We start from the raw sequence: 13,791 nt of genomic DNA, 5'->3' as shown, positions 1-13,791 counted from the left end.
TAACCTGAAAAGGCTAGATATTTTATGTTTCCAAATATACGGCATTCTGGCTGAGGCAAAACTATGGAGACAGTAAAAAGATGAGTGGTTGCCAGGAGTTGGAGGTAGGAGAAGGGATGAATAGGTAGAACACAGAGGATTTTTAGGGCAGTGAAAACACTCCGATATTATATTGATGGATGCACATCATTAGACATTTGTCCAAACCCACAGAATGTACAACATCAACAGTGAAGTAAAAGGTGAACTATGAACTTTGGGTGATTATTGTAAGAATATAGTAATTTATCCTCCATTGCCCCATGGTCCCAAGCACATAAGCCGGTGAGAATTATGCCTGGGCTTTCTGTCTGTCTGTCTCTCTGTCCCCCTGCTCTCCCTGTTCTCTCTGTCTCTGTCTCTATACCGCTGCTCTCTCTCTCTCTCCCCCCCCCACCACCCCGGGAGCAGCCACTCTCTCTTTTAGATAATGAAATCTCTTGTGCGGGCCCGTGTCTCCTGAGTTGTTCTGGGTAAGGAGGGTCGCGGCGAGATACCCTTTCAATTATAATGTGTCAATGTAAGTTCACAATTCTAATGTACTGAATGTTGATAATGGAGCAAGCTATACATGTGGGGGGGGGGCAAGGAGTAAATAAGAAATTTCTGTACCTTCCTCTCAATTTTTCTGTGAACCTAAAACTGCTGTAAAAATTAAATTCTTAAAAAAAAAAGCATTGGGAAAGATGTGCAGACATTGGAATCCTTGTGCACTGTTGGTGGGAATGTGAAATGGATGGTGCAGCCACTACAGAAAACAGTATGGAAGCTACTCAAAAAATTAAAAATAGAACTACCATACAATCCAGCAATCCCACTTCTGGGTATTCATTCATAAGAGTTGAAATCAGTATCACAAAGAGGTATTTGCACTCCCAAGTGTAAGAAAATAGTAATTTATCCTCCATTTTCCCATGGTCCCAAGCACATAAACCTGTGAGAATTATGCCTGGGCTTGCCTGGGGCTTGACTGGGCTTACCCCGCCTTATCTCTAAACATCCCGACCCTCCCCCAAGGCAACAGGCCTAGCGGATCGGCCACAATAAAAGGCACCACACTGCTGCCCTCTCTCTCTGTCGCTCTCTCTCTCACTGGCTCTCTCTCTCTCTCTCTGCTGCCCTCTCTTTGTCTCTGTCTCTCTGTCCCGCTGCTCTCTCTCCCCCCCCTACCCACTCCCTCTGGAGCAGCCACTCTCTCTTTCAGATAATAAAATCTCTTGCGTGGGCCCGTGTCTCCTGAGTCATTCTGGGTAAGGAGGGTCGCGGCGAGATACCCTTTCACCAAGTTCACTGCAGCATTATTCATAGTAGCCAAGAGGTAAAAACTACCCAAATGTCCATCAACAGATGAATGTATAATGAAAATGTAGATTATACATATGATGGAATATTATTCAGTCATTAAGAAAGAAACCCAGTCATATACCAAAACACGGATTAGCCCTGAGAGACTGAGTGAAATCAGTCACAGGACAATAAATACTGTCTGATTCTACTTATATGAGGTATCTAAAGTAGTCAAAATCATAGTAGCAAAAAGCAGAATTTCAGTTGCTGCTAGGCAGGTAAGGGGAAAGAGAAATGGGGGAGCTGCTCAATGGGCATAAAACTTCAGTCATGCAAGATGAAAAAGATCTATAGGTCTGTTATACAACACTGCACTCATTAACAATACCACACTGTTCACTTAAAAAAATTGTTAAGAATTTATCTGTTATGGGTTTTTATCTACAATAAAGAAAATGTCTTTCAGTATAGCACAGAGAAGACAAGTAGTGACTCTGTGGCATCTTACTATACTGATGGACAGTGACTTCAATGGGGTGTGGGGGGACTTGATAAAATGGGTGAGTGTAGTAACCACATTGTTTTTCATGTGAAACCTTCATAAGAGTGTATATCAATGATACCTTAATAAAAAAGAAAAAAGAAAAAAAGAAAATGTCTTTAATGCAGTAAAAATTACTAATTTTATTAAATCTTCAGCCCTGAAAACATGTCTTTTTTTAGTACATTTTTTAATTTCTATGTAATGAAATGGAAAGTACACATAAAGCATTTCTGCTGCACACCAAAATACTGTTATTGTCTCCAGGAATATCACTTATGCAATATTTGAATTGTGAGCTGAACTAGCTGCTTTCACAGAATACCATTTTTACTAGAAAGAACTGACAAACTATGGTTATTCAGACTTGGGTCTTTCGCAGACATTTTCTCAAAAAAGAACTTCATGGAAAACAAATGAGAGTATTTGTTGCCAATGATAAAGGTACGTTTTCAAACAAATATTAGAATTTTGGAAAACTTGTATCTGCTGCCATGGATTTGTTCCCAGACGGTAACAACTTTCCTGATTAGTTCAATGCTTTTACTAAACAATGTGTTTTTTTAATATAATACAATGTACTGTGTCAGTATTTGAAAGAGCTGCATCATTCAGTGAACCAATATTTTCCAAAGGACTGATAAATGATGTTGCAAAATAATGCATGGGTAGAACACACCAAGTAGAAGAGAGACAAATGCATTTAAATTTAACAAAGTACACAAAGTTCACAGATGTGGTTTTGGATCTGACATTACAACAAACCATTAAGAACCTCCCACTAGACAAATTTTAACATGGTATCAAAGAAGTGTATCTACAAATATCCCAAAAGGGTATTAAAATTCCTTTGCCAACAACTATAAGTGTGAGGCTGGATTTTCTTCATATACATCAATGACAATATATTGCCACTCCCACTTCCCAGCAGACTTGAAATCAACTCTAGTTAGGTAAAACCTAAAAATGAAAAACAAAAGAATGTGTTTCCAGAAAATCATAAGAGGATTAAATTCACTAACGTTGGAATGGGGAAAGACTGCTAAACGCAAAAGAGTACTAATCATACTGCAAAAGACTGATAAACTGGGCCACATTAAAACGAGTAACTTCTGTTCTTCGAAAGTCACTATTATAAAAACAGAAATGCTAGCCAAAGAATAACAAGATAATTGCCACACACAATGTAACCGACAAAGGGCACAAATACAGACTACATAAAAACTACAAATCAATGTAAGAAATGCAAACAATCCAATAGAAAAGTGGGAAAAAGATATAAAGAGGCCTTTTACAAGAAATCAGAAATCTAAATGACCAATAACATATAACAAGATGCCCATGAAAATATAAGCCCCAATAAAATACCATTACACATATTGACCAAAAATTTCAAGTCTCACAATATTAAATGTTAGCCAGGATGTGAAGCAAAGTGAACTGTCTGTCATGCACTGCTGATGGGAGTATATTTTGAAATAGTTTGACAGTATCCAGCAGAGCTGAAGTTAATCACAACTAGAACCCAGTAATTGTACACCTCAATATATACCAGACAAAACACATGATGTGTACACCAAGATACTTGAATAAGAATGCTCCTATTAGTCATGGACATACAATGGGGAAATGACAGCCTCTTCAACAGGTAGTACTAGCAAAACTGGACAGCTACATGTAAGAGAATGAAACTGGACCATTGTCTAACCCCATACACAAAAGTACATTTGAAATGGGTCAAAGACCTGAATGTAAGTCATAAAACCATAAAACTCTTAGAAAAAAACATAGGCAAAAATCTCTTGGACATAAACATGAGCAACTTCTTCATGAACATATCTCCCCGGGCAAGGGAAACAAAAGCAAAAATGAACAAGTGGGACTATATTAAGCTGAAAAGCTTCTGTACAGCAAAGGACACCATCAATAGAACAAAAAGGCATCCTACAGTATGGGAGGATATATTCATAAATGAAAGATCCAATAAACAGTTGACATCCAAAATATATAAAGAGCTCATGCACCTCAACAAACAAAAAGCAAATAATCCAATTAAAAAATGGGCAGAGGAGCTCAACAGACAGTTCTCCAAAGAAGAAATTCAGATGGCCAACAGACACATGAAAAGATGCTCCACATCGCTAGTCATCAGAGAAATGCAAATGTAAACCAAAAAGAGATATCACCTCACACCAGTAAGGATCGCCACCACCCAAAAGACAAACAACAACAAATGTTGGCGAGGTTGTGAAGAAAGGGGAACCCTCCTACACTGCTGGTGGGAATGTAAATTAGTTCAACCATTGTGGAAAGCAATATGGAGGTTCTTCAAAAAGCTCAAAATAGAAATACCATTTGACCCAGGAATTCCACTCCTAGGAATTTACCCTAAGAATGCAGCAGCCCAGTTTGAAAAACACACATGCACCCCTATGTTTATCGCAGCACTATTTACAATAGCCAAGAAATGGAAGCAACCTAAGTGTCCATCAGTAGATGAATGGATAAAGAAGATGTGGTACATATACACAATGGAATATTATTCAGCCATAAGAAGAAAATAAATCCTACCATTTGCAACAACATGGATGGAGCTAAAGGGTATTATGCTCAGTGAAATAAGCCTGGCAGAGAAAGACAAGTACCAAATGATTTCACTCATATGTGGAGTATAAGAACAAAGGAAAACTGAAGGAACAAAACAGCAGCAGAATCACAGAACCCAAGAATGGACTAACAGTTACCAAAGGGAAAGGGACTGGGAAGGATGGGTTGGAAGGGAGGGATAAGGGGAGAGGGGAGAAACGGGGCATTACGATTAGCATGTATAATGTGGGGGGGGGGTACGGGGCAGGCTGTGCAACACAAAGACAAGTAGTGATTCTACAGCATCTTACTATGCTGATGGACAGTGACTGTGAAGGGGTATGTGGGGGGGACTTGGTAAAGGGGGGAGCCTAGTAAACATAATGTTCTTCATGTAATTGTAGATTAATGATACCAAAATAAAAATTTTTTTTAAGTTAATTGAAATATAATTCTATCTTGTCAGTCTCAAGGCCACAAACATATTCATTAGGATGTAGATGATAATATCACCATGAACTATTAATTAGCATCTCACAGATATGCTCAAATTGTGTGAGGACTTACTGATGGGCTATTATGATAAGGCAATTTGCTTCCAGAGCAGACACTTTTATTTCCCCAGTATAAAACAGTTCTTCCTTAGTTGTAGTAGGAAACTCAAACACTTGCTAAAGATTTTACCCTAGTCAGATTTGTCCATGCTCTTTTCCCCCAAATAAGCCATCAACAAAGGATCATAAAGCATCCTTAAAGAAACAATTGTTTTTGAATGCTGCATGTCTCACTACACCTGTTAAAGAGTTTTTAGTATTCTATCCTAAATTGTAAGGAGAGAAAACAAACAAAACTATCTCGAACAGTTGCCCATTTTAATGTGGCTTAAAATATCAAATATTCTGACTCAATCCAAAGTCACATTATTTTAGTCCCCTAATAACCTCCAAGTTGAATTTACCATTTTTTCCACCTTTAAAACAGTGTGGTGCTATTGTGCAGATGCCGTCTCAAGTCCCTGAGACAAAGACAGAATATACTTTCTGCTTAAGATCTGTGAAACTTGAACTGAATAAAATGTTTTAAGTTCTTCCAAAGGACTTAAGCATTTCGTGAATACTTCTTAACATAGGTATTTAGTTTTCCACCTTACTTGATCCCATTTTCCAGTAAAAAAGGAAACACAGCACAAGCCTGAATTACCTGATGATGGCCAACAACTCAAAGTTGGCTTCACATATAGAAAACAGATGTCAATCTGCACTTCAATTAATTCCTAAAAACAAACCAACAAAACAGACTAACTATGGTTAAGCAAAGTGCTACCTCTATATAATTGTCAAAAGAGAAGACACAATCCACAAAAATCAGTATTGGGCACACAGTTTCATCTTGAAACCTGTAATTACAAGAATGAAAATATGCACTTATGAGGAAGAAAAGGAACAGGAAATTTTAAATAAGACAACAGAGTTCCTGCACACAAGTACATTAACAGTACTCACTATACCTTACTATTTAAGCATTGTAGAATAATCTCATAAAGCAGTACCCTAGAAAAATCTGATATTGCTACATTTTCTGAATGCATTTTTCTCAACAGGAAAAAAGACCAAGACTTACACTTAACTTTTGAAGGTCAAAATAAGAAACTAAATGCCAAATGAAAACAAAGATATGAAGAAAAGGTTTGAAATAAAAATTCAGCTGAACTTAGAGCACCTCTTATAGAAAAAAGACTCAACTACCAAGATTAAAACTTCTTAGAATGATTATTTGCCATGAACTTCCCCCTCCTACTTCCTAATTTTTTCACTGAATGAACACTCAAATGTACTTAGCTAAGTTCTGAAATGTGTAAAATCATTTAGTAGCAGAAGACAAAGAATGGCAACCAAAACATTTGGCAATTATAATAAAACCTTATTACAACTACCAAAGTTTATAAGGTAAGACCTAACAAAAATTTCTAAATTATAAATTTTTAAAAAGAAAAACAATTAAGTTCTTCAAACAAATAGATGATATTCAGCAAATTAAAGTATTTCAAAATTAGACCAAGTATTGACATGAGGCTAACATCTTCCCATTAAGAGCTTGGAACATAATTCCTCCATTAAGATTGCTTGTGACACAAAGAAATGCTGAGTTCACTGTGTTAATAATTGCTACTAAAAACAGAATTATCCACTGGATGTACTAGCACGTCCAAGTTTATTAGCTTAATCATGGCAAGTCCTATACTAATAGGAAATCATCAAGAAACTAAAACTCTAATTCCAAAATTAAAGTAATTAAATCCGTATCTTGCATATGTCACAGAATTTGAGACTTTGAATTTAGATGTGAAACTTAAAGACTAGAGCTGTTTCTGGAAAGGACACTTATGTTTTGATAGTGCTCCTCTGTCCTTTTGATATCAGTAATTTACCATTAGCAAAACTAGTATTAACTAACAGGTTAATTAGGTATGTGATGGACCATTCAGATATGCAAAATAGGTTTTTTCTTCTTAATTACCTAACAAAACTCATTCTTCAAAGCCAAGCCTTTCTATATTAATAGTTGCTTTGTAAGAATTTGCCCTCTCTGAAAAACGCTGATACTAAAAATTAACTACAACTCCCAGAATACAGACATACTGGTAAGAAATGATGGACAAAAGCAGCGCATGAAATACATAAAGATCTTTTAAAAAGATAATTTTCAGTTAAGTTAAAGCCCTATGCTATTTTATCTCCTTTCAAAGAAAAAATTTACCAAAATATGTTTAAATATTAATTATAAAAGCCAAATCTATAAATGGGTTCACTAATAATTTGGTGGCACATTACCTTTGTTTTTAACATTTCCAGTTGCTGATTTATATTTAAGAGGCTGTTTTCAGACAAAGGAAAAGATGTTTTGCAATATATTTCCAACACCATTTTTCCAATAAAATGAAAATGCTAACACCTATCTTTACAAAATACAGAAACTCCAAAGTTTTGTACGTGACAAAGTTTTCAAAGAGGGAAAAGAGGTCAAATAAATGAAGATTAATTACGGTGATGTGACTTTTTAAAATACTGCATTACATCACACAATAATTATAAATTCTCTTCATATAACAGAATGCAGTTATAAAACTAACTATACTGATTTGGATCTACTGTAATTCAAACTACCTTTCTCAAGCCATGAAGTAACTACATACACGTAAGTCCTAATAACAGTTTTCAAATAGCTCTTCAGATAATGGAACTATGATGGGTAGCATAGTAATGACAGGGATCATGTAAATATAAAGTGAATCCAAAATTCCGTTTTAACTAGGTATTTCAACCTCCTACATTACTTTGTTTTTCCCCAACCACTGCCAGTCAGAAGCCAAGCAGAATTTCACCTCCTAGCCCTAATACCAATCCGTCTAATGTGGGAGTAATAGTAAAACTGTCAAAACCAGCTGGAAGTACAAACTGAGCAATCTGCAAAGATGAACAGCCCCTAAATAACTAGTTGGCTTTAGAAGTAAACAAAGCAACAGCAAACTGATTTATCAGTTTTGGGGGCTTATCCTAATCTAACATAGATGAAAATGATGGTTTGGTATGGTAACTTCCCACCGTGCCTTCCCTAACAGCACAAAGGACTTAATAGATAATTGTTAACTAGCACATACAAGGATTGGGCAAATGTTCCTATAACAGCTAAAAATGAATGTTTATCAAATAGATTTCTGTCATAATAAACCAATAAGCACTCTAAGCATATGCTAGAAAGGCTAGAAAGGCTGGGGGCGGAGGGGGGAGGGGGCAGGGGCCGCAGTAGCGGAGGCATGGGCAAGGCGGGAGGAGGGTTGAACCAAAATAAGAGAGAGTTGCCACTCTTCAAGAGTCTCTCGATTCGTTAGCGTAGGAAAGTACACACGAAAGAGTCAAAGACTAATTAATTGCTAATCTGAGTGGTACAGACTGTTAAGTGCAAGAGCTGTCCAGAGAAGTTTAAATATCTAAAGATCGTAATAATGTATTACTTTTAATAGCTATCACTTGAGCACTCACTATAAGCCAAGTGCTTTACAGGCATTATTTAGTCTAAACAACAATCCTTCTGAGTAGAGTACTTATTAATACCAATTTACTCAAGGGGAGACGGTCAACGTAGTTAAGGAACTTACCGAAGGTCACTTGGCTGGTTAAGTGGCTGAGACTGCCGTTTACCCAAGCAATCCAATTCTAGAGCTAGCACAGTTAAGACTTTTCATAAAGCGGTGCGGGTGCGGCTATCGCCACGGGCACCTGCACCAGCACCAGCACTAGCACCAGGCGCGCGCGGGGGGGGGCGAGGGCAGGCGCGGGGCGCGGCGGGAGGCCACATACAGTGGCAATATTACAGGCGCAAGATCGGGTAACGTGTCCCCTCATTTCGTTCCAAGTAATGAAGTTCCAAAGATCTGTATCTTCCATTCCAGAAACCGTAAGCGGAGGGGGAAGGGAAGGGGAGGGCACGACGGCAAAATGGGTTTGTTCCCGCACAGCGTCGACCTTTAGTTAATCAACCTATTCAGTGAAGGAAATCAGAAATAAGTTTTGGCTTTTGTGTGGTGGTGGTTTTTTTTTTAATCTGGGGTTTGTTTTGTTGCTTAAACGATTTTTTTTTTACCCCGAGAGAGCGAGCTGAAATTTTGGGTGAGAAAACCGTGTACGGCCCATTAACTGTTTTCTGTATTACCGGAAAGAAAAAAAAACTTTTATGACTTTTAAAGGAAATGCGTTATTCTAGGTACTCGAGAACCTTGGAGAGTTGCCAAAATTAGTTACAGTCCCAGGACAAAATGGGGTTTAGGAAACATTTAATGACGAAAGTTGACGCCAACCCTAAAGGGCCCTAAGGTGACAAGACGGAGCAAAGAAATGCCAGTAGGTCTTCGGGGAGAGCGGCAAGCCCTGCTGCACTTCTCCCACTGCAGCGGCGCCGCGCGAGGCCGGGACAGTCCGAGAGACCGCTCCCCGGCAGGACAAGAGGAGCCAAGCAGGGCTCTTCGCGACGGCCCGGGCTTCGCGGCGGCGCAGGGCAGAGAGCAGGGGAGGGAGTCCGGAACGGTTCGCTCTCCTCGGACTTCGGGCAGAGGGGGAGCCTGGCTCCACACTGCAGTCAAACGGGTGCAGAGTAAAGAAATGAGACTGAGAGCGACGAAAAGTCCGAACCCCCCAGCGCGGCCCCTTAAAGAGAAAGGAGCCAAGTGAGCTCAAGCTAAGGGGGACAAAAAAAGACACCGAGCGGGAGCGCGAGGACCCGCTGGGGCAGAACGAGAGTTCTGAAGAGAGGCTAAAGGATGACAGACTAAGACAGGCAGCGGGGATTTCAGGAGACCAGGGAAGGAAGGAGGTCAGCGGCGGTGAACCAGCACCGCTCCTCCCCGAGTTCGAAACTCCAATACAACCATCCCCGCCCGTCGCGCGATGGGGGAAGGAGCACTGCCACCCCTCTCCCAACCTCCCAGCACAGGTGAGAGCGTAGTTGACGCCCCGGCCCGCGCCAGCCTCCAACCTGAACACTCACAATTCGCCTCTCCCTGATTTCTCCCAGTTCTTTATCCACTCTACAGGAAGCACGACAGCTGCATCCGCCATCTTCCCCGGACTAGTAGCAGCAGAAGCCCGGATATGTAGCAAGGGAGCGAAGGGTCAAAGGGGAGCACCGCCCACGTGGAATGCCGGGAGCACAGAATTCGGTTTTTGGTTTCCCGCCCCACTCTCCTCCCCACCCGTGGAATTCTGAGGCCCAACCGCCAGCGTGGTGGCTGAGATGTGTGGGTTTCCATGCGGACTGCGCCGGCCGCGTCTTCCGCTACCCTTGCCCTCACTTCCGCTTAGAGCAGGAAAAGTGCCGTCCGCAGACTGACTTGTAGCCCTTACCTTCTTCCCTAGCGTCTGCTGCACGCCACTAATTGAAACATGTAATTTTCAAGCACCTAATATGTGACAGACACTGGGGATAGAAAAGCAATAAGCCGTGATGACTACCCTGAACAAGCTCACAGTCTGTGGAAAAGACATACAGGCAGTTAATTACAATACACATTGCTAACTGCTGACATAAAAGAAATGAATCGGGTAAGAAACTGCCATTCACTGTGTGCCAGGCATTATGGTAATACAAGGGATACAGTCTAGGGGGAAGACAGAAATTGGCCCTGGGAAACAGCCACCAGGGCTGACACCCTACTGTGTCTGCCGCTGTCATTGTAACCTTGGCAAAACTAGGGGGCGCAAGTACCCTGGAAACAACTTTACGTTACGTAGTCTCCAAGTATCTCCCGACAGGTACTATTTCAAAGAGCGAAATATTAACTTTGCGGTGGGAAAACATGGCGCACACTATCCTATGGTGAAAATAAGCGCCTCCTGGAAATTAGACGGGCAGCGTGCGCCTCCTGAAAAAGTACTAAAAACACTACCAATTCGGTAGTATCATCATGCCCAATATACGCACAACAGGAATTTCATCTTGAAGGAACATCAGACAAACCCATACTGAGGGACAGTCTACAAAATTACTGACTTGCACTCCTCAAAATCGTCAGTCACTAAAGACAAAGACAGATTGAGGTACTCTTCCAGATGAATCGAAACAACAACTGATCCCCAGCCGGGAAAAAACATGTTTTCTTTTGCTAAAAGGGGCATTGTTGGGACACTTAACCAAATTTGAACATCTGTAGACTAAACAATAATATTGCATCAGTGTTCAGTTCTTAATTTTAATACTTGCCATTAAGCAAGTGTAAAATGTTAACATTTTAGGAACTTGAGTGAAGGATGTAGAGTGATTCTCTGTGCAACTTTTAAAAATAAAAAGGTTTTACCAAGAAGGGACTAGCTGTTAAAGGGAACGGGTTGGGGAGGGTGGGTGCTGAGGGAGGGATAAGGGGATTAAGGGTCACTATAATTAGCACACATAATATAGGTAGGTCACGGGAAAGGCCAGTACAGCACAGAGAAGACAAGTAATGACTCTGTAGCATCTTACTAGGCTAATGGACAGTGACTGCAATGGGGTGTCGGCGGCAGTGGGGGGGTGGGGGGGACTTGATAATATGGGTGAATGTTGAAAACACAATGGTGTTCGTGTGAAACCTTCATAAGATTGTATATATCAATGATACCTTAATTTAAAAAATAAATAAAACTAAAAAGGTTTTAAAAATACAAAATAGAAAGGTTTTTAATTAGCAGAAAATTTGGAAAATACAAACAAACCAAATGAAATCTTACCACATAAATGTTAACTTATGAACTTTAGAACTAGCATCTTCTAAATTTGGCAAGTTTTGCCAAATGGACCAGGTTCATTTGCTTTGAAAAACTGTTCAGGGAAGAGGCTGTATTCAGAATAAGTTCTGGGAAAATGCTATATTTTTCTATGGTTGTTTTTCCTCAGCTATATCTAGTCTCCTAAAGTCCTGTCTGATGTTGAAATTCTAAAGCCACTGTTAAAAAATATATACCGTTCAGTTGCAATGACATCTCAGAAAAACTCTTTGCCACTTCAAGGAATCTCAGAGATGTAAGTACCCTCTGATCTTTTCATTTTTCATTATTATGGAATATTTCAGAAGTGAACAGAATGGTATAGTGAATCCTCATTGTACCATCATCCTCCCCTCCAAAATATTTGAAATGATTATTACAGGAAGGCTTCTGTGATACAAGAAGCTCTATCCTGCTGCTTATGTATACTTCACTGTATAATCTGCAGCACTGGCCACTATCCACATTTGGGGCCAGATAAATCTTTGTGGAGGCAAAAAGAGATAGTGTTTCTTGCAGGATGTTCTGCAATATCCCACTAGATGACAGTCTCAACCCCTGCACTAGTTGTTACAATATCTCCAGACATTGCTGCATATATCCGGGAGTGAAAAATAGCCCCCTGTTGAGAACCACTGAGCTACAATATTCTGCTGTATTGTAGCTTCTTACCTTGCCATTTTTTCAGTGACTTCTTGCAAACACTGAACTTTGTGCAGTGTTCATATCACACAGTATACCACAAGTGTGGTATAACCTGACTGCAGTGATGCCCTTTGAGGACTTGGTTTTCCCTTCTCCCAGAAGCTACAGAACTATTTTTACATGGTATGATGACTCCTTCAGGAATTCCTCAGGGCTAATTGGATTTTTGCTCTGTAGGACTGCAAAGGTGTACCTTTTGCATCTTTGTTGTTGGCTTGCCTGTTCTTTGCTGTCAGCATCTGGTTTTGTCTCAGCAGCTGGGAGTGCTGTTCCCTGGTGATCTCACCAATTCATGGGTACCAATGGACTATGTAGGGACTGAAGTCTGTGGTGAAGGCTAGGAATGGGGTAGCCTGTGTTGACAGTGTTGATGCATGATGTGGCAGGGTGATTTTAGGTTAACTGAAGTCAGGGAGTCATGTTACCATCTCAGTGAAAAAGGTTAATGAGACCAAGCAGGAGCCACATAAGAGCAAAACAAGACAAAATAAGTAAAATAACTGAAGAATGAATGCAAAAGCTGTACCCTTTGTGGGACTATCTCCTGGAACTGAGTAGTGATCATGGATTTTCATTATCTAAAGATTTAGTTATGTTAAATATTCATATTAAAATTTCTAGGATAACCACTTACATAAAAGGATATTAAATATCTTCCAAACTGCCAAAAGGGGGATCAAATGAAAGAAAGAGAAAGAAAATCTATCAATCCAAAAAAAGGCTAAAAAGGAGGAAAAGCTTTTTGTAAAAGTGGGACAGAGAATATAGAGAAAGATGTTAGCTTTAAACTTAAATATGTCAATAATTGCATAAAATGTAAATGAACTAAATACTCCAGTTAAAAGTAAAGATTGTCAGTCTGGATTTAAAGAAGTCTGGGTATTTTTAAGAGCCATCCCTAAAACACAGGGACACAAAAAGTTTAAAAATAAAAACAATGGGAAAAATACACCAAATACTAAGACAACAAAAATTAAGTTGTTATAGCTAGATTAATATTAGAAAAAATAGACTTTAAGAGAAAAATAACTACTAGATTTAAGAGTGTTACTATATAGTGATAAAAATTTCAATTCACCAAGAAAGTATAATAATCTTAATCTTGAATGTACTCAACTGCTTTGAAATAAGTGAAGCAAAAGTTACAAGGAGAAATAGAAATCTACCACCACACTGAAAATCTTTAATTTGTCTCTCTTAGAAATTGATAGATGAAGCAGACAAAAAAATCAGTAAGGATACAGAAAATTTGAACATCAAATGAACAAGTTTGATCTAGTAGATATACACAGAACACTGTACCTAGCAAGCGGAAAATAAACATTCTTTACAAGAACACAT

The 13,791-nt window shown here is 39.4% G+C and overlaps 1 protein-coding gene across 11 annotated transcripts in view; it reads right to left on the bottom strand.

The window, feature by feature from the left end:
* THOC2 (THO complex subunit 2) overlaps nt 1-11,084 on the bottom strand; it is a 123,627-nt gene extending 112,543 nt beyond the window's left edge. For 3 of the 11 annotated variants that reach the window (XM_057495930.1, XM_057495931.1, XM_036880832.2), the window contains exon 1: nt 9,995-11,080. In XM_057495930.1, the coding sequence (XP_057351913.1) occupies nt 9,995-10,065 (71 nt within the window). In that variant the 5' untranslated portion in view covers nt 10,066-11,080. Of the gene's footprint in view, nt 1-9,994 lie in introns of all 11 variants that reach the window. The other 8 variants (XM_036880823.2, XM_036880828.2, XM_036880829.2 and 5 more) reach the window with 6 other exon arrangements.
* Nucleotides 11,085-13,791: the final 2,707 nt, after the last annotated feature.

The sequence above is a fragment of the Manis pentadactyla genome, chromosome X, assembly GCF_030020395.1.
Source record: "Manis pentadactyla isolate mManPen7 chromosome X, mManPen7.hap1, whole genome shotgun sequence".
NCBI classification, from domain to species: domain Eukaryota; kingdom Metazoa; phylum Chordata; class Mammalia; order Pholidota; family Manidae; genus Manis; species Manis pentadactyla.
Note: the sequence above shows the minus strand (reverse complement) of the source record. Positions and strands in the feature narration are given on the sequence as shown.